The sequence below is a fragment of the Rhipicephalus sanguineus genome, chromosome 3 (genome assembly GCF_013339695.2).
Source record: "Rhipicephalus sanguineus isolate Rsan-2018 chromosome 3, BIME_Rsan_1.4, whole genome shotgun sequence".
NCBI lineage: Eukaryota > Metazoa > Arthropoda > Arachnida > Ixodida > Ixodidae > Rhipicephalus > Rhipicephalus sanguineus.
Genome location: NC_051178.1, coordinates 78,325,409 through 78,350,572, shown reverse-complemented (window position 1 = coordinate 78,350,572; position 25,164 = coordinate 78,325,409). Strand labels below are relative to the sequence as shown.

Genomic DNA, 25,164 nt, shown 5'->3' with positions numbered 1-25,164 from the left:
GCGGAGCGATATTTTATATTATTCTTATCGTCCACCACCTGCGGCTGAGTGATCGCGTTGATAACGCGGACGGACGGTCGCTCTGGTCACTGGCCATGCGCGAAAAGCACGAAAAGTATAGTCGTCGTAAAGGGCATAGTGCCTCGGTTTTTCCCCATTGCGAGCGCGTGAGAGCATCCCGCCAAATCTGCGCTTCTCGCCGCTAGGGACACCTTCGCTCGGGCAGCGGAGTTACGTCTGCACGGTGCCTATGGACGCGTGGCGGCTGATAGGAACGGCAATGGCCAGATATTTCAACGCGATAGCGTTAGAGAGCTCGTGTCGCATAAATTCCCGTGTCGGCACCGTTGGTTGTGAGCGAAAAGTCGTCCTTGAGCGAAAATCGAGAAAGAAGCAAATAAAATTAAGAATAAAATCTTCGGTCTCATTGCGGATCGAACCGGGGCTGTTCCCATGGCAAGCAGGTGTCCTACCACAAAGCCACGATGTTACTTGCAGCTGCTTCGGAAAAAAACAGTACACAAATACCATGTAGTGGAAGGAGTCTCCTTAACGCATTTTGTTCGGCAGGTGTCACGAAGAAAACGAGCCCATTCAGCGATTTGTAGGCGCATTTGGGAGGCCATCAAACTACGTCGAAAAAGGCCGGGATAGTGCAGCCATCGCCGCTAAAAACACACACGAACGTTCAAACAGCTCTAAAAATGGACAACTATGTCCATCTAGCGGAAAACATAGCAAGCCAACGCCGGCAACTCTAGATAATGTGCTGCATTCTGTGAGGCATTGTGAGACTTTTGATGGCCTCCGAGATGGCAAGCGCGCGGCGTGTGCCTTGGAGGCCATGCGACTCTTGCTTTAGATCAAAAACCTGTACCATTCGCGCGCGCGCGCGTGTGTGTGTCTGTGTGCGTGTGCGTAACAATACACATTAATAAGTATGCACTTAGTGGTTGAAGTGCGCACTAGGGGCCAGATTTCGCTATCACGTTCAACTCTTAAAGGCGAAGCTTAAGGGTCCCCCAATTTTTTCGCGTGCCGTGTTGCTCAGATTGAGAAAAAAGGGGACGCTGAAGAAAGAGTTGTAGAAAACTAAACTCCCTGTTATTATATTTTCTCGCTGCCGACGAGAAGCAGCAGACCGTTCCGTTGCTTCGGGTACTGCTTACGACTAACGCCATGTTTACGTTCACCGTTCTTAATGGATGTGGTATGTGACAGCATCGGCACTCATCCGAGAACAATCTTTTGTGTCATACCGGAACGAGACAGTTTTCCCGCCGTGTGTTTGTAGGCACAGAAAAACCGGGTTCGTGTGCGAGCTTCAAAGCTGCATCGCAGCTACTAGCGCATGCCTTCGGTTGTGTTGACACCATTACTTTGTTTCTAACAGTGCGATAACAATTACATGTTAGACAGGTAGCTCGTGCGCGTCATCGATTCTCAGCGAACGGATCGATTGTGCTGGAGCATGTTGTTTTTAGTTTGCTTTCGATTGCGGAGTTTAACAAGGTAGCTTTAGTGGGATGCTTTGCTGCACGCGTATTGCTTCCCTATGAGTATTTTTCATGCATTTCATGTGCTATCACTGCCAAATTAAGACGGGCGGCTCAGATAGCCTGACAGCTCCCCGTCCCCACCAACTCTTACTTTTTTGTTTAATTTACAGCGCAAGAAGAGCACATATCAGGCTCTCTCAGAGGCTGATCCCCCTTCGGATAAATCCTGTATTCACCCCTGTGTACTATGGAATAAATCTTCAGAGATGGTTGTGCGTGGCAATTTTTATATTAAACGGAAAAAAAATTTTTACATTCGACCGTGGGTGTGCTACCGTTGGTTACACGCTGAAGTGGTTTCCAAACGTTCAGTCGGCTACGCAAAACTGCCTTAGTGCAACGGGTTGAAGTTGCAAGGCGCCAGTAGGCCCCGAAAGCGACAATGTGAACGCGAAAATCTATAGCGTATCGTTTTATTTACGAGCACATGCCGGAGGGATGTTCAATAAAATGCCAGCTAATCGGCACCTACTTCTCGGAGCAACTAACACTTTTTATGTTCACTTTCCATGTGCTTGAGAAGCGGAACTTTTTTGCATTTTAATCGTGCGGTAATTCTATGCATAACATACTTCGGTGACTGCAGCAGCGAAATACTTCTTGTTTCAAAAAATACAAAAGACGACAATGTTTTATTTAAAATTAGGTGCTCAATACATCAGGTCATAGGCTGATCCTTATTAAATACGCTTTGAAATGGGTCAAGAGCAATTTCTTACCGTCATCGCTGTGCCTAGCCGTGTCGCGCGCTAAAGCCTCCTCCCAACCAACCTACACTACACGCATGCTGTTCAGATAGCTAACACCGCTTCATTCGCTGCACTGAAGATAGAAACATTTTATAACCTAGCACAATGCTTTATTCTCAACGACGACAGGTTTACATGTGACTCAGTGACGAACTTGTACATTTTCCCGTTGTGAGGCAGTTCTTTACACGTAATAATTGTCAACGTAATAACTAGGAAATACCGGTAACGTGTACAGGCCGTTAGACATTCGTCTGACATTTTTATGCTCTGATTGCCCACTATCAAAGTAGATACAAGCAAGAAGTTATAGCACCGACAGCAGTACGATTCGGACACAAGCCTCCAACATGACGTCGAATCGGTAGCGCCTCGCCATGGTAGTCTAGTGGTTATGGCGCTCGACTTCTGACCCGGATGTCGCGGGATCGAATCCCGGCCGCGGCGGCTGCATTTCCGATGGAGGCGAAAATGTTTGAGGCCCGTGTACTTAGATTTAGGTGCACGTTAAGGAACCCTAAGGGGTCCAAATTTCAGGAGCCCCCCACTACGGCGTCTCTCATAATCATATTGTGGCTTTGGGACGTTAAACCCCAGATATTATTATTATATCGGTAGCATCGTCAAACCACCGAGAGAGATGGCAGCAAATTTGCCTAAGGTCTATTGGAAGACAACTAGCAGGAATGTCTCGGCCGACACGGGAACAGCTGCCATGGTTAAGAAAAGCGATGCACGTGATGGCAGCGTCATTGTGAACGCAGCCCTTTCATCGCCTACGCTCGCTTTTTCTACTCAAGTGACAGAAATGTTCGATATTTATTCTGGGATAAGGGGTCCGAAAAATGCATATTGCTCTCACCTTCCGTAATAAACACGAGGAGATGCAAAAAATAAAATGAAATGTCTGAAGATGATGTCTTGATACTAATTGTACCTAAACTACTACCCAACTTTCTTTATATAATAATCATCGTCATCAGGCTGACGGCACCTACTGCAGGGCAAAGGCCTCTCCCACGTTTCCCCAATCAACCCGGTCCTGTGCTTGCTGCGGCGACGTTATCCCCGCAAACTTTAATCTCATGTGCACGCCTAACTTTATACCCCTCGCGCGCTTGCCTTCTCTTGGAATCCAGTCAGTCACCCCCAATCACCAGCGCTTATCTTGCCTACTCGCCACATGTCCTGTCCGTGCCCATGTCGTCTTCTTGATTTCGACTGAGATGTCGTTAACACCCGTTTGTCACATGACCCATTCTGCCTTCTTGCTCGTTAATTTTCAATTTGTGTTCGCTCTAATCCAATGCGCTAGTTAGGACTCTACTGGCAAGGACATAGCATCTGACATTTATATCTGATTACATGTTGTTTTTGGGATTTGTTATCAATGGGGTTATGAATGATCATGCCTTCATAGCAGGAAAATTAAATCAAGCTTTGGTATTAGATCACGGACAGATGAGCCCATCTGTGCACTGCGATTTATCCTGAAAAACGCTCTCAGAGTACAATACTTCGCTTCTATAGGAAACGATTGTATTATTTGCTAAAATATTGGTGGGTGCTTCATTCGTGCCCGTTCGCTTTCGTCGATTTGTGCTAACTTGAGCAAGCGACTTGTTTTTACCACTTCTCTCTGGTCGTGAACAAATACACTACTGCGAATATAGAGCTGTGGATGAACTTCGCTCTCTCATTACGCTTCATTTTGCGACAGGAATGCGCGGAATGCTGCAACACATGGACCTTACCTTAAGTCATGGCGTGTCATATTCAATTCAGGTGCACCGTTTTGTTACCTGAGATGAATAAATACGTCTTAAGCCGCAAAGTATGCCACGATTAATCATTATGTCTCCATGTTCAAAAGTGTGCTTAGTGAACACAGACACCAACGAAAAAAATACAGGACATACGTAAACGTGCGCAAATTTTTTTCTTGTGTGTCTGTGTTCACTAAGCGCGCTTTTGAAGGTGAATCAACACCAAATAGCCCACCCCATAACTCTCCTCATTCTGTCCACTCGCGATAATTTGCGGGAGAAGGTTATAGCCGAAAGACATCACCTCCTTCAGTTTAGGCTAAATTACAATTTAGGCTCTCGTTTTTACCAGTGTGCGCGAAAAGTACGCTTCACATTTTTTTTTCAATGCACTCTGCAGCACTTTCTCAAAATATCGGAGAATACTAGCAAGATTCTTAAAAATGTGGTTGCAGGTAAAGAACAATAGCGCTATACAATGCAAATTGTAACACGAAAAGGAAATAGCTCCTGCGTAGTCTTAGTGTCAGCTCTACCATTACCAGCTACATCACGTATTGCCCTAATGTAGGCGCTTTTGTCTGCCAGTCTCTGGTTTATGGCGCATAATATCCAAAATGTGCTGTTTTTTTTTAACACCATGTGTACTGCTCATGGTAGGTGCGCGGGTTGGCAGGTACATCTGTATCGCGCATCGATATTCTTTATTTGCAGTGATTTATCGAAACGATCAAACTGTTCTTTGGAAATTAATTTCTATGGTTCTCTTTGTATATGCGGTACGCGTCGATGATAGAGGTGTTCCATGGCATCCAAGCAGCTGGATCCTTGATGAATTCAGTCACTGTTCCTATGGCACGCTCTAGGTATTTTCGCGAGTGATCTTCCAGCTTGTCCGTCTCCTCTTCGGTCAAGTGTCTTCTCATGAAGCCGTTAAGCAGCTCGGCGAACGGCCCAACAACGGGTGTGAGTACGTAAACGTCATATTCCACAGGTATTGGGAAATTGAGCTGGTAGTCTTCGATCTCGATGGTCTTGTTCGTCCTAGCAAAAAAACGAAACACTTTGTAATTGTTTGTCTGCAACAGCTAATCTAGTTTCGTCGCTACGGTGAATCATAAGAAAATGCATTTATTTTATTACTTCATGAGCCTGATTTCGTTCTGTTTAATACAAACACCTGATTACGAGAACGATGGAAACGAGAAATACAATAAATCCAAGGAAGCTAGGTAATAATACGGTCTGTGACACTCTCGCGACCTTGCTCTCACGTAGTTCCTTCCGAATATTGAGCGGGAAATCGCTAACAAAGCTTTGTGGGGCGACAGTGCCATACTGAGCATCGAAGTACACGTGGCAGTGGCGTAGCCAACGGGTGGCACACCGGGCACATGCTCCCCCCCCCCTCCTTGAAATGTTCTTTTGCCATGGGATACAGAGCACAAAATGACACTCGACCACACTTTCCTGCCCGGACTCCACTTCATTTCAAGGACGCGCCTCACAACCCCCAGCTCCCCACCCCACCTTTCCAATACGAATTTCTGCCTACGCCACTGACACGCGGGAAACATTCCGTGGCGAAGCAAGCGATTTACATAAACCACAGACTGAGTGAAACACGTCGGCGGGCTAGTTGGTTTGCATCCATGAAGAGTGGTAAGCGCGACTAGACAGGGACGAAGAAAGAAAACAGACAAGGACTGATTTTTAGACTTAGGACTGTACTTTTCGCCACAGAAGGTTTGCTGGAGTTATGAGCCGAGAGGCAACAAGCCTGTCCTGCCTTTTTCATCCGCTCATTCAAAACTTGTAAAACGTGCTATAGTGCAATCTTGTTTCAATAATTCCCTTATGAAGTCATGTGATCACAAGGTGGAGGCCAGTTTCCTGAATCAGGCCAAGCGTTTAGAAGAGTCTGGGTACCCATTATGTATGCTCAGCTCTGTCGCAGAGGGCTTGAGCTTTGATGAGCTTAAAAGCTCATCAAAGGGCATCAGCCGTGGTGTCAGAGCTAAGAAAGTTGCCGTTGTGCCATATATGCATTGCATTTCGCACAATCTCAGAAGAATTGTGGGAAAGTCGGGGGTGGACGTAGTCTTTTCCGCTCCTGACCGTCTACAGAGATTATGTCACCAGGTAAATTCAGAGAGTAACAAGGTAAATGCATGTCCTATAAATGACCGAACACTTTTTGTAACCTGTACTCGCAACGTTGTCAACGCCATTCCGCTTTCAAGTAAAAGGACGTACGTTGGTCAGACCGGCAGATGTATTAACCAGAGACTGAAAGAGCATCACTATAACGTCACAAAAGCAATCTCAGGTAATTTGGGCATTCATTGCCGAGATTGTGGCTGCATGCCCTTGTTTGAAAACACCTGTATCCTGTATAAGGCGCATAGTAAAATGTCTAGAGAAATTGTTGAGGCCTATGAGATTAATAGATTAGAAGAAATGTGCGTTAGTCAGCCTTCCCTCTCGCTTTCACAAAAAGAGTTGCAATATCTTGCTTTGTCGAGTTAATGCTTTTGCTGTGTCGTGATATTGCCCTGTACCCGTGTTCGGTTCAGCGATATAACCACTGATTGTCCATTTGTTGTTTCTGTTGTTTCCGCTCGCTCGGTATATATTTATCGGTTCGAGCGAAAATAAAATCAGTTGAAAGTAGCGCTGTGTCCTTGTCTGTTTTCTTTCTTCGTCCCTGTCTAGTCGCGCTTACCACTCTTCATAGACTGGGTGAAATGCGGCTGTAAAAAAGACACGTTAATATTGTTAATATTGTGTTAATTATGTGTGAGAATTGAAAGCATAACGAGCAGAATGCAAACGTCGTTAGTTCATCGTCTCCGTCTACTACTGCGCGATCATGACGCCCGAGAGCTTGCCACCTGAAGGTATGGTACCAGCAGTCTGATTTCCCTTACCCCTATACTGTATAATCCAGGTATTAGCGCTGTACATATGCACGGTCGAGTGTCGATTTTCATGTTTATCTGTATCTAAATCCACTCTACAAGTCTGGTTACGGTACGAGCCCCGCCACGGTGGTCTAGTGGTTATGGCGCTCGACTGCTGACCCGAGGGTCGCGGGATCGAATCCCGGCCGCGGCGGCTGCATTTTCGATGGAGGCGAAAATGTTTGAGGCCCGTGTACTTAGATTTAGGTGCACGTAAAAGAACCCCAGGTGGTCGAAATTTCCGGAGCCCTCCACTACGGCGTCTCTCATAATCATATCTTGGTTTTGGGACGTTAAACCCCAGATATTATTATTATTATGGTTACGGTACGCATGAGAAGTATTCAAACGACAAGCCCAGGAAAACGCGGGAATCGCCTACGGGGAATACTTCAGCAACTTATGATTTGCGGATAGCAATGTACCCCCCAAACAATGATTGCTATGATTTGAAAAAATGATTGACAACCTAAACCACGACAGTTTTTTTTTTTCATAGGTATGCATACATATAGTAGGAAAGACCACATGCGCGTTATTCTTTATCTGAGCTAAAATTTCTCTTCCTCATTGTTCTCTTAGTTGCCGGGCTTCATCCTTCCAAACTTAACACGTGGTTAAAGATGGGAAACAGGACTCACTCTTTCACTTTGACGACCAGGTCAACTCCAATGATCCGCACATCGATTCGCACCCGCAGAGGTGGACTGTCAGTGGTGGCGTAAATCTGGACCTTGATGTTCTCCATTGCTAGGGCTACACGGGCGCTGATGCCACATTTATCAGCCACTGCATAATTGTCGCCGCCTCGGCGGAGAAAACCGAGGCCGTCTACGGTCACATTAGTTATGTGGACGAGCCAGTCATCCCAGGTGACATCGTCTACGTCAGTCAACATAACTGGGTCAAGCTTTGAAGCGATTGTCATTCGCTTGACGCTGTAATCAAATATTCCCCATTTGCTGGGATCTTGCCAGGGGTTCGTGTTATGATAAATGGATTCCGGAAAAAACCACACCGGGATGAAGGCGGGATCTTCTCGTGGTTTTTTAACTTCTGAAATCAAGAAATAATGAAAATGAGCGCAATCCCGGTTTATACTCAAATCATATGTTCGCGTATGCTAGAAAAAGTTACAATATTTAGGTGTCCCGATGAAAAAGCCTGAACGGCTATGACTTTACGTAATCTTTTGTTGCAGCTGTGTAACTGGACTTGGCCGCTCAGACAAAGCGCGGTAGTATGTTTTAATCTCTCGGCAGTATTTCGCAGAAACCGCACTTGCGAGATTTCTCAACGACGGCTGACTGCACACGATTGCTGCGCTACGACACATTCATATTCGGGCGGCTACTGCAAGGCACTCTGGCGCCGCTATGCAGGTCATTACAGACTGTATATGTAAGCAGCTAAGACAGCATCGAGCCTGAGTATTCCAAGCAATGGGACAAGTACGCAAGAGGCAACCTCGCGTTGACAGTAACAAGCTAACAAAAAACCCATAATACCGTTCTGTTTTTTACTTTTCGTCTCAGTAAACATGTGAAGATGCTGATTTCTGTGTTATCACACACACACACACACACACACACACACACACGCGCGCGCGCGCACACACACACACACGCGCGCGCGCGCACACACACACACACACACACACACACACACACACACACACACACACACACACACACACACACACACACACACACACACACACACACACACGCGCGCGCGCGCGCGCGCTCGCGCACACGCACAAAATTGGCAATGTGTACGTAGAGCTGAGGCGTCTTCATGCGTAGATTCTTATAGTCCGCTTTCAACTGACCATGATTAGTTGTAAGGCTATACACATAACAAAAGAGGCCCGTCCTTTACAAATACCAAGTTGGATGTATTTTACACCCCTTTCTATTCTTCTCGTACTATGTCATGTTTCCAATATCAAGACTTTTATGTCTTTGACATTAAGCGTTTTCTAGAAGTAGGATACTGATCCCGCCTCATAACATCGCCCGTGGCATCGTTGTTCGCTATAGTAGCACTAGCAGATGCGAGTGGCATCAAAGCTCCCAACCAGAGTTTTTAAATGCGAAGCATTTCTTAGCGAACCTCGGACACTTTGGGAGTTTCTATCTATCTATCTATCTATCTATCTATCTATCTATCTATCTATCTATCTATCTATCTATCTATCTATCTATCTATCTATCTATCTATCTATCTATCTATCTATCTATCTATCTATCTATCTATCTATCTATCTATCTATCTATCTAGCCGCCTACGTCTGGGCGCTCTCCCGGTCGTCTCCATAGGTTGTATTATACCAAAATTTGCATAGCATAAGATGAGTGTATGACGAACACGATTCACTAGTCATGACATGAATAACGCAGAATACCTGTCGCGTACGTCATGAAACCCTTGCCCTCGGTCACGTGTGGCACATACCCGCATACCAGAGTTGATGTTATGCGGGTATGTGCCAGAGATGATAACAGAGTCTCATTCAACGCAGTAACCGCGAACATACACATTGACACGGAAGGAAAGTGATAATACTAGTAAGTGTATGGGTTTTACGTCCCAAAAGCACGATATCATTATGAGGGATGCCATAGTGAAGGGCTCCGGAAATTTTAGCCGTCTGGTATTCCTTAACCTGCACTGACATCGTACAGTACATGGGCCTCTGGCATTTCGCCTGCATCGAAACGCGACCGCCGCGGCCGCGATCAAACCCCCGACCTTCGGGTCAGCAGCCGAGCACCGTAACCACTACGCCACAGCAGCCGACGCAAGGAAAGTTAGGGAGCTGAAGACAGAGCACCCCTGGAATACGCTGGGCTACCATCCACTCGTCCAAGCGGTCCACAACGTCGACCACGTGTATTACGCAAAAACCGGGGCCAATGCTTCCCACAGTAACTTTGCCGAGAGGACCACGTCCCTCATGATTACCGGTGACTTCAGCATTGATTTATCCAAACGCAACAGCGCCTGGTTCTTAGACGGCATGAAAGAAGGCTTGGATGTGGACAGGGCATCACAAGACCTTGTTGCCAGGTCCAGGACAGTAGGCATCATCGATCATTTCTTTGTAAAAGCCATCCGCGTTTTCCACCAGCTCTATTATACCTCGCACTTCACTACACTTAGACCGTTCGTAGCCGCGATCACGAACGGTCCGATAACAAGTCCTATCCAGCTGCTGGTGCACACTGATCACCGTGGTGATGATCTTATTCAAGCACTGCCAAGAACCCCTTCCACATATGCACACGGGGTCGTGAAACGTGCGTGCGTTCTCCGTCTTAACGGATAAATATAAGCATAAGAACTGTAACGCAACTCTAACGACTGCAACTGTGACTGTAGGGTATGTGCATTGCGCCTGCGCGTGTCACTCGGATGTGTATATATCTAGGGAAGCTTTTCGGATTGCAGCTTAGTTGCGAGTAGCGCATCTGTGTTCATTCATTGTCCTATTCGAATTCGTGCTATCCAGTATCGAAGAATATAAGCACTACTTATCATCTTACTGCGTTTGGTGTTCGTAACACCTATGTTGCTGTTGGCATCGTTAAGTAACTGTAAACAACTGGTTATATAATACATGTGCGTCTCTTCAAAATAGGTGTGTGCGTATACCATTTGTACATTTATCTAGCGTCATTCCGTAACGCTTCGCTCAATGTGAAAAATTGCGACAGTCACTTTCCTGCGCATGCTTCGCATAACATCGATTCCCACGGTACGTGGGATCTGCCGAATATTTTTCTTTCCTGCTAGAGATACTGAAGTCTCTTTTTAAGTGCATGCAAATATAGCTTTTGATTCATCGTGCAATTTTCAAACGCCTGCGAACTTAATTAATTAAGTATGATTCATAAAACAGTATATATTTTGCTGTAACTGAAGACGTTTAACTCGTGTATTCCTCATGAGCACAAATATTTTGTCATGGGGAAATTCAATGCATGTTTTACAAGATCCACCACATTATTTTACATATTTCATTCGGCAAGCGCACTTATGCAAACGACCGATAGACGCTTTGTTCTCCATTACATATCGGTATTTTGTAAAGAAATATACTCATAGTGAGCTGGTGTAAATAACTGTTTCTCGCGTTTTTTCGTATCGGACAGCAATGGGCCGTAACAGTTCGAGAACCATAGCAAAAATATTGACAAAACGCACCTCCGATCTTCGTTCCGTTTTTGGCGAAAAGCTCCACCATGCCAAGGAACTGGTGCACAACTTCGATGACCATCTCGCCCATTTTGTCGTTGAGTGCCTTCTCGATGTGGCTTTCTGCCAGCCAATGGAGAAAGTCGAACATCAAGCTTGTTCCGTCCAGCTGGTCCGCCCAGAAGGTCACTGGTCCAGCCGAAAACCCCAGTCGAGCGAGCTGTAGATTGTTCGGCGATGGCCTGATGGGAGAGGATGGATATGTGAGAAAATATGCTAGCTCCATCAGTCAAGAGAAACAGCGTGAAATGAGTGTGAGTGCTGGTTATTCGTCAAAAAAGAACAAACAAAGAACGTTATGCAACATATTATGCGTACCTGTCGCTCGCCAGTAAACACATCTTGATCGCTGCTGCATTAACTGGATAAGGAACATGCGTTTCATGGTGACAGTGAAGTGGGAATGCAGTCGGCGACACAAGAATGTGCAGCAGAAAATGCGCATGTTTCAGTACCATAACGGAACAATCCAAGCTGGCCAAAGCTTTAGTAGTTTGAAAGCTGACACGTATTTCTTACTTGGCCGTGGATGACAGTATTATTGAAGGGGAAAGCAGCAAACTGTAATTCTCTCAATGCCTGACCAACATTATGTTGTATTGCACCTGCTCTGCATGCTGACATGTATAAAAACAGCGTACATGTAAAATAAAATCAGTTCTTTCGTAGCAGAAGCTGCAACGAGGCGGCATTTATGCCCAATACTACGACGCTACACTTTGTTACATACGAGCCGGTGTGCATCCTAATTATGATTCTTGAAAGGGCCCTATAGAGCGGCCTGTAAATTGATCCGTCCTACAGATAATGCAAAACTGTGCAATGTCAAGCGAGGCTGTGGAGAGTTAAATTGTGTCAGTTCAATTATATGTAAGTGTCTGCTGATGCAGAGCTTGAACTGGTCAAATACTGAGAATTGGTGTGAAAAGTGGCCAGACATTTTCATTATCAAATACTGAGATCGTAGCGCTATAGCCAGATAGTAAAACACAATGTTTCGATTCAATAAACTGCGATATTCAATCTCAACAGAGAAAATTGCTACGGCGTGGGCCATTTCTATAGAAAATAATTAATCTAAAGTAGGGGTTCCGTAACACTGGCACGAAATATCCTAGCAATCTCACCTCAGCTGTAAATCTAGAAGTCGAATTTGTCCGACTCGCATTATCTCACAGACGAAGCATTCAACACTGCCCAAACTTCTTTCGTGAAAAGGGTTGAGTTTGCAAACATCGCACCCCGCTTCGTTTCCGATTGAATTTACAAAACAAAATCTAAGACCCGCCAACCCAGTGAAGATGGTGGTAGAGCGAAGCTGCCTATGTGCGATGATGCCTCTTGTGGCAATCCTTGTATAGGATGGAGCTACGTGCCACACGACGGGCATAACGATGGACATCTGCATGAACGATTTGAGGGTATAGGTATCTCTCGCAGAGGTGACCTGAATTGCCCATAAAGATCGTGGGATTTGACCTAGCTAGACTTTTTCTTGTGGGGTTTCCTGAAGTCGCAAGCCGCAATCGACCGATGCCCTTAAAATCAATATAATCGAGGCCATATCCCACAAATGAAGCCGGATCGATTTGGCACAGTCATCGAATATTGCACCACACGGATCCGTGCCACCATGAGAAGCCGCGGCGGAACTTTGAACGATGTTAAATTCCATACACAATGGCGTATTGGGCCTCTAAAATAAAGAAAATAATTTTGTTAATACCTGACACACACTTTGCTTTATTTTATTTCAACATTGCCCCCCCCCCCCCCTAATGGAAAACCCCATAGTTGCCCCTGCTGCCCTCAATTGAGACGGTAACCTTTCATTGGTGTGATGTCTTGAAGTTGCCTCGGAGTTCGTAGTTTGTAGACTTCGGCTCTCCGCTGGCAAATTGCTTCAGCTTTTCGAGCTCACAGCTCGGAGACATAGGCTCTACGCTGGTGCTTGGCCTACGCTTCGTGAGCTCGCAATGATGCGTCTTCGGGACGGCGTCGCCTACTCGCGCGAGTCTATACGACTGGCCGACTGGCTATCGCGATCACTTGCTGTTAGGAAAGCGAGCGAGTCGATATGATAGGCTAGCGAGATCACGTGATGTGAATCCACCGCTAGATTTGAAATGCGCGCGCTTACGCCTGATTGGCCAAAGCAATGTCACGTGACCTGCCGGCCCAGCCAATGGTACATGCCCGCTAGGCGTTTTCTGGAGACGCCGACAACTAATAAGGCACACGGTAACTAAGCTTCGCTCTAAAAACTTCCCCCAAAGAAAATATTCTGCTTCAAGTACACATCCAAGAACGTTTTTTTTCTCGGACGTGACTTAAATTAAAATTGCTTTGTTTACTGAACAATAAGACGACCTTTGTGTTTTACGTTTGTTTGGGTTGGAAAATCGCAGTTGCCTCCAAGAATATCGTGTCGTCGAAGGGGTCCTGAACCATAGTTAATTAAAGCCTCTAAACACCGTGAAATAAGTATCTCCGAAGGAGTATCCTATTGAAATATTTTTTTCAAATATGCAAATATGGCAAGCACGAACGGAGATAGAACGATCGCAATGTTTTGCTGTATTTAGAGTGTAACCAATGAGGCGTTACGTTCTTACACATTTTGAGACACAATTTGATTTCTGTTGCCTGTATGTTGAAATGTGTCACTGATAACACGCAGTAAATGCGCACAGAAATGCACTGATCTAAACATCCTGCCTTCTCCATGACAGATACGAGCAGCAGTGTTATATCGCTGTGGGAATATGCTAGAAGAAATGAAAGTTGAGGCGCTAGCGGCCGTTCACCCACCGTGAGAAGGGTCAATTTTAAAGGCGGGCGTTCATGATACATTAAACGTAGCCCTCCAGTTTCAACGCCCGCGGATCACACAAGCACAAAAGCTTGCTGAGTTGCTCTGACCTCCGGCGTTTTATCCTAAAGCCCTACGTATGTTTCGGCGTTCCTTAGAGCAGTGTTAGATACTTTACTGACAATTACTGTAGCAATACTCACTCTACGACGTAGATGAACAACCTGATCCATGGAATGTAGACATTCACATTTACGCGGGCGTCTACCAGTATAGAGTTGACCTTTCCAGTGTACGTCACTGCCAGGGGACCCCCTGCAATATTGAAGAGGGCTGTGATGCCGCTATCGGTGGCATTGATGTAGCTGCGGTCATCTCGCTTGAGGTTCGACAGGCCGCAGAGCTTCCCTGTAGACAGGCGTACGTGGAAGTCAAATATCTTTGTGAATGTGCGGCGAATATCTTCCAGGGGAAAAGCTTCGAATGATGGCATGCCCATCACCTTCGCTAGCCCGATGTCAAAGAGGTTGTCCCCGTGATTGCAAGATTGATCTGAAAGTAAGATATGCAAAAAGTTGACAGCATATTCGCGTTCTAATAAACATACGCTTTATATCACAAACGTGGCTGCATAATTGCTAGGCGACTTGCCAACGAGGCGTTTTCCGTGTATTGCAGGCTTTCTTTGAGCCTTGGCCAAACGAATTGCGCAGCAGGCAAAGAGCAACAACAGCTACATAAGTTATTTTCGAGAATATGCAGTTTTTTCACAGCTGTTTTTTTCTCATTATAACTATTTGTTGGTTGAATAGACGTAATACTTATTTATGCATTTAGACGGAATAGAAAAGTATTCTGATATCCTTTTAGCAACGCCAAGCTACATTTCTTTGTTTTGTCCATACCAAACGCTTTCGACGCTTGTTATACGTTTCTTCGGTTTAGTCCATACGCTTGGGAGTGGTATAATCTTAATTGGGCTTTGGCACGAATTGCATGGGACAACATATCTGTCTAGGATATGGCTATATAGTAAATATGAGTTCGCCTGGCGCCGATCATCATGCAAGGCGGAATCGGCCGCCAACGCTGAGGCAACCTCGTCCATTCACCGACACCCCTGACTTAAAAACCTGTTTTTGAGAGGAGTTATCCAACCCGATTCGTGGCTGCCTGCTTTGGACGGTTTGCATCCACTTCTGGGCTCGATTCCTGTAAGATTTCTTTTTTTACCTCTAACACTAAAATTGGATCACCGTTTGGCTCAGTGCTATGTGCTACAAAAGAACGTGTTGCTGGGCTACTCGGTCCATTTTACACAAAGGACCAGAAAAATTAAGGTTGTTCAGCGCAAACATACAATGAGGGAAGGGATCAAGGTGAGCGGCAAAATTCGACTGTTTACTCATTCCATAGCGTATACCACATGTATACATAATGACATGCGCAGCATGCCTCAAAAATTCAAACAGGCAACAGCCCAATCAAACCTTACAAGTAAAAAATCTGCTTTTGGTCCGCGAGAGTGATGTTGATGTGTCGTCCAAAAAAAGAAAAAAAGAGAGAAGACAAGGCAGTGGTTTAGACGAAGATGGAAGTTGAAGAAATGAAAAATTCGTGAACACGGGCTATCGCTGCAGCTGACGTTTTGGACAAGTGGCCTTTTCTTCTTCAAGGCTGCAACCGTTTTCCTTAGCGCGTATATGCATATGCTTCGTACCGGCCCATTCAACCCTAACAAAAGAGGAGCAACTGCCAGGACGGGCTTGGGGGAGGAAAGGGAGGGCGTGGCCCCCTGAATTTGGTGGGACAAAAGGAGAGAGGATACAGTCAGTGAAGAGGAAAGCGTGGGGTGGTTGAGGGGGGGGGGTATTATCGTTGGAGGGTAGAAAGGCTGGTAGGCGTTTGGCAGAATTATGTTTGTCAGAATGAAGTACCGCCTGAAATAAGAATTTCATCGTGACAAGCATATGGTTAGAACTTTATAGAAGAAGAGCTTCATTCTCACTAGTTTTCGTTGTGTATGTACTCACCATATGGGATGCATTCAAGAGCCCCCTTCGAAACATTTATAGCTGCTGGCGTGAGTGTATTAATCTTGTGAATAAGGAATGACTCTTCATAATATATGTCTCTCGGGGACAGGATGTTTGACTGAGGTATGTGCAGTTTTAGATTGTCAAAGTTCTGAACTGGAACATTAAAATGCTGGGCCACTGCTTTCGGTAGTTTCTTCGCCGTGTCCGCGAGATGCTGTAACGTTAACAGGCTGTCCTCTTTCATCAATTTACTGTTAGTGTTCTTGACAATATGAACATTTGATCATCTAGGTCTTATTTGAACTAGTGCAGGTAAAACTAGATTAGATTGAACGGGCATCGCCTGGACACGGCAACAAAATTTCCGTAAACAGTGACACATCATTATGGTGTGGCTGGTCACAACTACAATAATCTAGTACTTTACAAACTTGTGGCCCACGAGAGGCCGAAAATATAAAGGTTTCTACATTATTCACAAGTTTGATACACTCCAGCAAACATGTATAAACATTTAAATGGCAGCTCTTGAACCCATGCGATATGGTACGTACACTACGAAAACCCGTGAGAATTAACCCTCTCTTCTACGAATTTCTAACCGTGCTTATCACCATAAAATTGTGAATGTCAAGCGGTACTTCCTTCTGAGAACCATTTCTGAGCGAAACGTCTACCTCCCTATCTACCCATCAGCGCGAATGTCACACCAGCACCCTATGCTTTCTTTTTCACTGAAAGTGTCTTTGGTTTTGGCTCACCCATTTCGGCACGTTGACTCCTCCATCTTCTCACCAATCCCCACCCGCCTACTGACAGCGACCCTTTATTCCTCTATTATTAGGGTCGGAGGATAGGGCACGATGCACGTACATGCACGGGCTAAGGAAAGCAGTTGCAGCTTTGAAGAAGACAAGTCAACTTGTCGAAACGTTAGCTCCACTGATGTGTTCACTGATGTGTCGCTAATACAGGGCGATCCTCGGGTTTTAATGTAAAGCGCCTCGAACAATTCACGAGCCGTGTTGTCCTTACTTTTCCCCATAACCCCCTTGACCCTTTCCCTCGTTATGCGTTCGCGATCAACCTTAATAACATTTATGGCCAACTGTGCTCTGTCCTACACGGTGGTTATGTGCTGTAGAAATTCAGTTTTTGGATGATTGCTGTTGGTATTGCTCAAAGGACATTAGTAGTATAAGTTAACGATGATGAGCATTTGGTTTGTAAACGTAAACGTAATATAAGGACGCCTTGTTCCTTGTACGAGTATCTTGCAGTATTCAACACATATTTCGGGGAGCTTTACGCCACACAAAATTAAATAGCCTGTAGAGGAAGGCGAGTGATTAATTACGCATTTATACTCGATTACCGTTGAACAGCAAATCAATCGGTTCTTCGATCATTGTTTTTCGGACACTGCAACGACAACTGCAACCGCTTTTGTCAGAGCAAAATTATGTTTCATATAGCTCGCTACTGGCATCGACATCCTTCTAGTATCATTGCACTATCCAGTGTACTCTCTGAGTGAGAAGAGATAATTATGTAAGCATCGAAAAACGTCCTTGGCACAAATCTAAGGTTTCCAGTAGACCACCCTATGCTTTCAGACTTCAGACACGAGCAAAACCACAAACGTGATCGAGGTGCAACTTACCTGCAGCTGAAAGAGCGAAGCTCGCCGTGCAAAGGAATGCGAGAGACGGTAATAAAGACATCTTCTTTGATAAGTAGATAGAAGTGCGTTGCCTTCTTTGTTGTGCCCGCGACACATGTACCGGTGTGGGCAAGTCAGCTAAAGCGAACTGTCGAAATGGGCTTCAGAAGTCCGCAACTATAAATTTGACTATGCTTCTCGGGCATTGATGTTACCACTTCGACGTGGTCAAGGTTTCAGCGAGCATACTGAGAATAAGCACCGCCACGGGCCTTTATATATGGGGGTACACATCGCTAACGTAAACAAAAAAATGCGCTTCGTCCTAATGCGGAACATCCAAGCAACGGAACCTAGACTTGGCTGGTGTGGCGCAAGAGAGATAGTTCAGGGGCCACGGGGTCACATTTGACACGTCCTTGAGATAACGAGCTTTCGCTTTAGAGGACGCGCGGCTGCAGCACAAAAGCACCATAAGAAGCTGCGTGACTTAGAGAAGCCTCGTTGTTGAGCTCATAACTTTCTACTATCTTCCTGTGCGCGCGTTCTCAAGTTTCCTGAGAGTAGGTGCGAAGATAGGTGGCAGAAACGCTAATAATAAGTGCAAGCACTTGAAAAGGCTTGAAACTACTAGATAAAATCTGGCCTCATTTACTCAGTCCATAACATTTCCTGTCAGAACTTATGTTTCGGGCATGTTACCTTTATGCCACCTAATATTTGCATCCCTAATCGACCAGAAATCATTGATTTCTTCCGTATATCGGCAATTTTCGCTTCTTTAAAGAACCGCCGCAGTCAAACGAAACATTCGTCGAGCCTCAGTTTCAGTTCCCTCACATATCTGTTTTATTTGGGATTATAAAACAGTAAAGGCAGCTTCGAACTAGTGGTGCCGAGCCCGAAGCAAGTGCGGAGCTGGGCGCCCATCTTTGTTTGCCTTTATTTCTCTCTTTCATTCTTCATCTTTCGTTCTTTTGCAGTCTTCTCTATATTCTTTCTATGTCTTTTTTCTCTCTGTTTATTTCTATTTCTTTCTTTTTTTCTGTCTCTCTCAAATTCTCGCTTCTTCTGTCTTTATATCGCCCCGCCACGGTGGTCTAGTGGTTATGGCGCTCGGCTGCTGACCCGAAGGTCACGGGATCGAATTCCAGCCGCGGCGGCTGCATTTTCGATGGAGGAGAAAATGTTTGAGGCCCGTGTACCTAGATTTAGGTGCACGCTAAAGAACCCCAGGTGGTCGAAATTTCCGAAGCCCTCCACTACGGCGTCTCTCATAATCATATCATGGTTTTGGGACGTTAAACCCCAGATATTGTTATTATTATTATGTGTTTTTATATCAATTTCTCACTCTGTCTATATAGTTTTCTCTCTTTTCTTTATGTCCTGTTTTTCGGCCTTCCTTTCTCTTACTGTTTTCCTTCATTTTCGTTCTCTCTATGTCTCCCTTTCTTTGCAGAACGCTTTTGGAGGGGAGCAGGACACAATCTCATTCTCTACTGAGAAGAAAAAAGAAGTCTTTCGTCTTCGAATCCTCTCAGGTGAATGCCTAAGGAACCCTGTGAGCTTTGGTTTTGCAATGTCTTTAGGATGCACAACCTCCAGTGTGCTGTAAACTCATTGCCTATCTCACAAGAAAGTACTTGGGAAAATCTCAATTTTGTATTTTTGCGTTTTTATTTCAAAACGCCTGCAGTAAGAGAAGTCAAGTTAGTCTTTTGCAAGACATTTGTTTGTATGAATACAGACAGGCCAATGAACTTCTTCATCTGATATCGTTTCAAAGACTGCACACTTCTGGCGAAGCAGCAAGAGTTCTGGTCCTCCTGTTTGTCTACAAGACGAGCTGTTCTGAGAACACTCCTGTGCCTTACAGCACACTATATTGATGAACTTGTACATCTCTCAGCATTTAGGTTTGTCAGCACGTACACTGCTGCACTGTTATACACGATGCTGTGACGAAATGTTTCGATAACAGTATGCGTTTGAAAGTTTTGCATAGCTGAGAAAGATGCTGAATGTAAACCAGTTTAATTTATTGAGCTTATTTGTTGACTGTTTTGCAGCCTCCACTTATAGCCTGTTCAATTTTTATTCAACATCATGCCATATTAAGTCCTCGGCTCTAGCGTGCCAAGCCACCACCAGTATTGATAGGCAAATTTTGATTCAAAGCATGTAATTGCCTAACATGTTATTGTCATTGCGTGTTATTGCCATTGAGGTAAAATTTCAGTCATGGTATTCGTATTCATTTTACATGTGGTATTTTTGCATGAGCCATAAATTCAGCTAATAAGGATGATGAAAAACTAGTTTTCCGGTCGCATTGGATGACATTGGCTGGCATTGAAATACTGCAACCATAAGTCTACGATTTACCCATAAAAGTACGGGCGAATCGTGGTTCTGAAATACTTCCAAGTTTCCAATCTTAATTTCAGAAATTTGCCTTATTTTTTAAAACATGCGAATAAAGGCAATCGTATTTAGAAATCTTGGTCGGTGGATCTATGTTCGACACCGCAGGTCTTTATACAAGGCAGTGAACTGCACAATGATGTGTAACTTGTTTTTATGCCTGAGTGCAAACTAACGCAATGTAAAAAAAACATGGTACACCGACATGCCTATCAGTCGCAGTAACGTTTTTCTCGAAAGTGTTGCATGCCTTCATTGACTTATCCGGTTGCTTCGTGAGTAAGCAGACCACAAGTTCCCTGTGCATGCCATCTCCTTGGATTGCACTTGCCTACACGTATTGCGAAGTGTCTATGTCGTGCTTTGTAATGAATTTTTTTTACTAAACGTTCATATTATTTTACTGCTTTGAATTAGTACTCAGGCTCGCTGTGAATGCTGTTTCCTGTGTTAATAATTAACATAGGCCTTGTGCAGTAGATGAAAATGTGTGTTTTTACACTGACATTATGAATGCTATTGCTTTGATTGCAATAAAGTACTACGAGTAAAATTTCTTGTAATATTTGAAGTTGAGGAATTTGTACTACATTGAAGCATTCAAATAAAGTGCCTTGTACATGCAAAATAAATTGTTGAAACGCTGGCGTATAGATCAATGGTTCGCAGGCACGGATGTTTTGGGGACCCCCTAGTGGAATGGTGGAAGTGATGAGGGAACCCCTTGAATTGAGAGTAAAAAAGGATGAGGGGGTCGTAATAACACAATATGCAGCGTGAAATATGTGCCCTTTGTTTCTCTGTGCCAATGAATGGTCAAACTTAAGTGCCACGCCTACTCGATCTCAACAGGTTGTCACTAAGTTGTGCGGTCTCCAGACACATTCCACCTGTTTCTAGCTATGCTTGCTCCTCAAATATGAAAGCCTGGAAAAAGCATATGTCGTACAAAATTGCAACAATTAAGCTTTACAGCTATCTCATGAAGAAAGGAAAACATAGGTCAGCTCCGTCGCAATGCAAACTCGTTATGCGGTGAAACATACCAAAAATCAGTAGAGGTCGCTGTCACTGGAGATTGTGTGCCTTCAATAACGGTGTTTTTTTGTATGATGACGTGTTTCGCGGACTTCCAGACATGGCTCCGCGGACCCCGCTTGAGAACCACTGAATATTATAGATAATGCTTGTGTTTTGCTAGATGGACTGAACCAATGATTCTTTCAAAAAAGACATCGTGCAAATAAGCGACAGGCAGTAAACGGAAAGAGATAAAAAGTGATCGAACTTTGATGGTTTGATCATTTATCAGTGCTAGCGTAATTTGTATAATGAATTTGGATGTCAACTACAGGTACACATGCATGGCAGTAGGAGTGCAGATGGCGCCCGGGTTTTTCCAGTTTGTACTTATCTGCTGCACACCTCATGTTCATGCTATGTGTAATATTGAATCACAAAAAAGACAGATTGTGTCCTGCTGTGACAAAAATATCCTACCAATTGAAGTGAAACATTATTTTCTGAAGAACAGCTGTTTCACTGAGGCATATAATAATGCCAATTTTATTGGTACTGCACAATCCTTTCAAGAGGGCTGCCAACTACACGCGAATGTTCGCAACAGAGAAGTGCAGCAGTATTATACTTTCTATTTTCAGAGACATGTAACTCACGAATTAGTGGACATCGTGCTTAACCTTGGTGGACGCCTTCGACGTCGATTTTTGTGGCGTGATGCTGAAGAGTAAATGTTGTTTACTTAAAGGGTAACTAGTCTCCGAGTATAAAAACAATTACGTACTGACTATGACTGACTGAGAAGCACTGTATGCCGTCCCTCAGCGCGCGTAGGTGATCATTGAGGAAGTGCCCAGAACTGCTCATAAGGTGACGCTGACCCTGCGTGCAGCTCGTAAAAGTACGTACAAGCGCAAATAATACACATGCTGCTTGTATAGGTGCTCGCTAAAATGCATTTGTAACTCTGATATCGATGTATGTAACAACAACATGCCATAGCGGATGGTCTTCGAACAGCTGAGAACGGGCTGCTGCCACTGCAAACACTTGCAGCTCGCGGAAAAAATAACCAAAAATGCTCAGCAGCACATGCTCATAGAATACACAGGTGAGATGCGCTACCTGAAGGTACTTGTCACGCTGGTATCTGAGAATTTTGGGCGAGCGAGACATCCGCGATGTATGGTGAACAATGAAAAGGACATACGTTTATCATTTTTCTTGCGGCACAACAAACGACGAACCGACGTCGGAGCTGAACGCGTTAACGGTGGTCTTCACGAGTTCATGACGCCGCGTAAACAGTTTACTAACCTAATGCACGCGCAAATACACGCCGATCATGCAAGAACGGAAGCTGCAAGCTAACCCTCACTTTGCAAACCACTTCCTAAATATGGAAGCCTGTGAATACATAAAGAAGCATGCTGTGGCTGTGTGGTGTAGTGGTTGGAGTATCTACTTTCCGTGAGTTCGATTCCCATGCCGTGTGTGATTTGTATGTGATGCCATATACCTGTGTATGAATTGATATCAATTTCAAATTATCGCGAAACAGAAGTATTACTGAAATGAATCCGTGAGACTCTGTTACAGTGCCTTCGTTTTAGCGGCCATTTTATAGCCGCCTATCGACAGGACGTCATGCGTGAGCGCTGCAGGCCGTACCTAGCCAGGAAAAACTTGACCTAAAATCTTGAAAAAGTCACGTCAAGGCTATTGTGTTGTTTTCTTTGGGAGTTGCATAAGAAATTGAGTAGCAGCGGCCGCAATTTGAAATAATCTCCTGTCTGCGGGCGTGGATTCTTGCGAGCATATACTAACAGTGTAGCGAAACACTCCCAAACATCACACTCGCATTTTCAGCTCTCCCTGTGAGAGCGGGAAGGTTCGGTTTTAATGTACGTGTTCGGGTTGCAAGCCGTCAACGTGTTTTGGTTGTGTGGATGCTATACCAAAGCTATTTCAGCTATACCAAATAGCTATACCAAAGCTATTTCAATCTGCTACCTTTACTCCCGCGGAAGAGTTCCTTCACTCTATTGCTGAAGGAGTATTCTACGCAATGAGGAGGCGTTTGATTACTCTCTGTCAGGAGACAGTTGTTTCACCTTGGAAAAAGGAGTGCCCAGCGGGACAAGCGAAAACTCTCGCAAAGGACGTTTCTGCACTCCCTTTGTTCTAAGCGTGCCATGGGTTTTGGGGTTACAAAAATTGGGAGACGCTTAAGCTTCGCTTTTAAGAGTCGAATGTTATAGCGTTATACGGTCCCATCCTCATCGTGCTCTGTTTCGCTTGTCATTATGTTCAATCGCCCGGTCACACACACACACACACACACACACACACACACACACACACACACACACACACACACACACACACACACACACACACACACACACACACACACACACACGCGCGCGCGCGCGCACACACACTCGACATACCTATAGTAAACGTAAAGGTTTCCGCCCTCTTCAACAGCACTTTTATTACAACAGTGTACCCACTACGTGTGTGTACGAGAATGCGCGCACTAAAGTGCATGCTCTTTCTAATGGGTGGCATGCTTTAAACCAGCAGCAATTACACGCGTGATACTTTTTCGAAGTTGAGATGCACCCACTACGTGTTCGTAAGGGAATACGCACAGTATTGTGCGTACCTTTTGTAATGGGTGGCTGTCTTTAAACCACCAACTCTGTATGCAGTTCGCATGGTGTGACACCCAATGGCAATATACGCTTGTATCCCGTTTTACAGCGACATTACATTTCGTACTGTGACACCTGTGCACAGGACGCGTATGTTTGTGAAGCATCAAAGTTAATTTCAGTGCAGTTCCAAACGATGAAGTGGCTGTGTGGTAGAACACCTGTTTGCCACGCAGACTGCCTGGGTTCTATTCTCACTCGAACAGCGTTGAGCTGGACTTCGCTGTGCTGCCAAAGTTGCTTTTGACTCTCAACGATTTCTGCCGTTTTACAGTACTCGATTGCTTTTTCCAACGTGAGGTTCTACTCTTGCAGAAGTCACGCCCTCAATTTGCTATATTTCGTGCCGCGCACCAGTTGGTCTCGAACCACTGAATTTTTCAGCTCTCCGAAATTGCAGTACTATGACTTTAGCTGACCATCTCTCAAAAATTGCTCAAATGGCTCGTCCTAAAGCTGCAGGCGTGTTCTAAAGACATAGCGTTCGTAGGTTTCATTTCGCTTCGGACTGCAGTATTCTTCAAACTTCTGCACAATTACATCGTAGTCCTCGCGTTGCTCATTCGTGAGTTGAAAGGTGTTAAAAACATCGATTGCTTCCTGACCTGCAACGTGAAGGAAGATTGCTGCTTTCTGGGCCTTTGTCCGTTCCGGTGTCGTTGTTGTGGCCTTGAAGTATAGCTCCATTCGTTGACGAAATTTTGTGCAGTTTTCTGCAGCACCGGACGCTCGGGCGGCGGCAACGCTTCCATGGTTGCGTTTCAACTGGCGGGACTCTGGGCTTGTATTTCTGACACCATGCGTCGACAGGCAGGCACATGAGACCCAGAACAAAAGTGCCTTAATTGTTGTAGCTTCTTGTCTTCTATGGTTGCCGGGCGTGCTACACAATTCCAGTCGACACCGGAATTTCTGCGGAACGATCTCTTTAACGCTATCCCGGTAATAAGATGCCCCTACCGATTCTTTTATTTTTGATTACGATGACAAATTGTGACATAGCTGTTTGTATTGGGTGGGTAGCTTCAAAGCGCCCACACCTGTTAGAATAGACGGGGCCTACACTTGGCGCAAAGCTCCGCAACTGCAATGTGGGAGCCTGCGTAACTACACGCGCCGCTCCTCGCGAGATAAAAGGCAACTCCAGATGCTCCTGCTGCTACCGACGGTGAGAAATGGCTGTGGA

At 45.0% G+C, this 25,164-nt stretch overlaps 1 protein-coding gene across 1 annotated transcript; it reads right to left on the bottom strand.

The window, feature by feature from the left end:
* Positions 1-4,707: 4,707 nt before the first annotated feature.
* On the bottom strand, positions 4,708-18,043 carry LOC119384986 (uncharacterized). Its single transcript, XM_037652578.1, has 5 exons — positions 17,812-18,043; positions 14,313-14,661; positions 11,247-11,479; positions 7,679-8,093; positions 4,708-5,118 (listed from the first exon to the last, which is right to left on the bottom strand). Exons 1-5 carry the CDS (start codon positions 17,870-17,872, stop codon positions 4,824-4,826), a joined length of 1,353 nt encoding a protein of 450 aa, XP_037508506.1. The 5' UTR covers positions 17,873-18,043; the 3' UTR covers positions 4,708-4,823.
* Between the last annotated feature and the right edge of the window lie 7,121 nt (positions 18,044-25,164).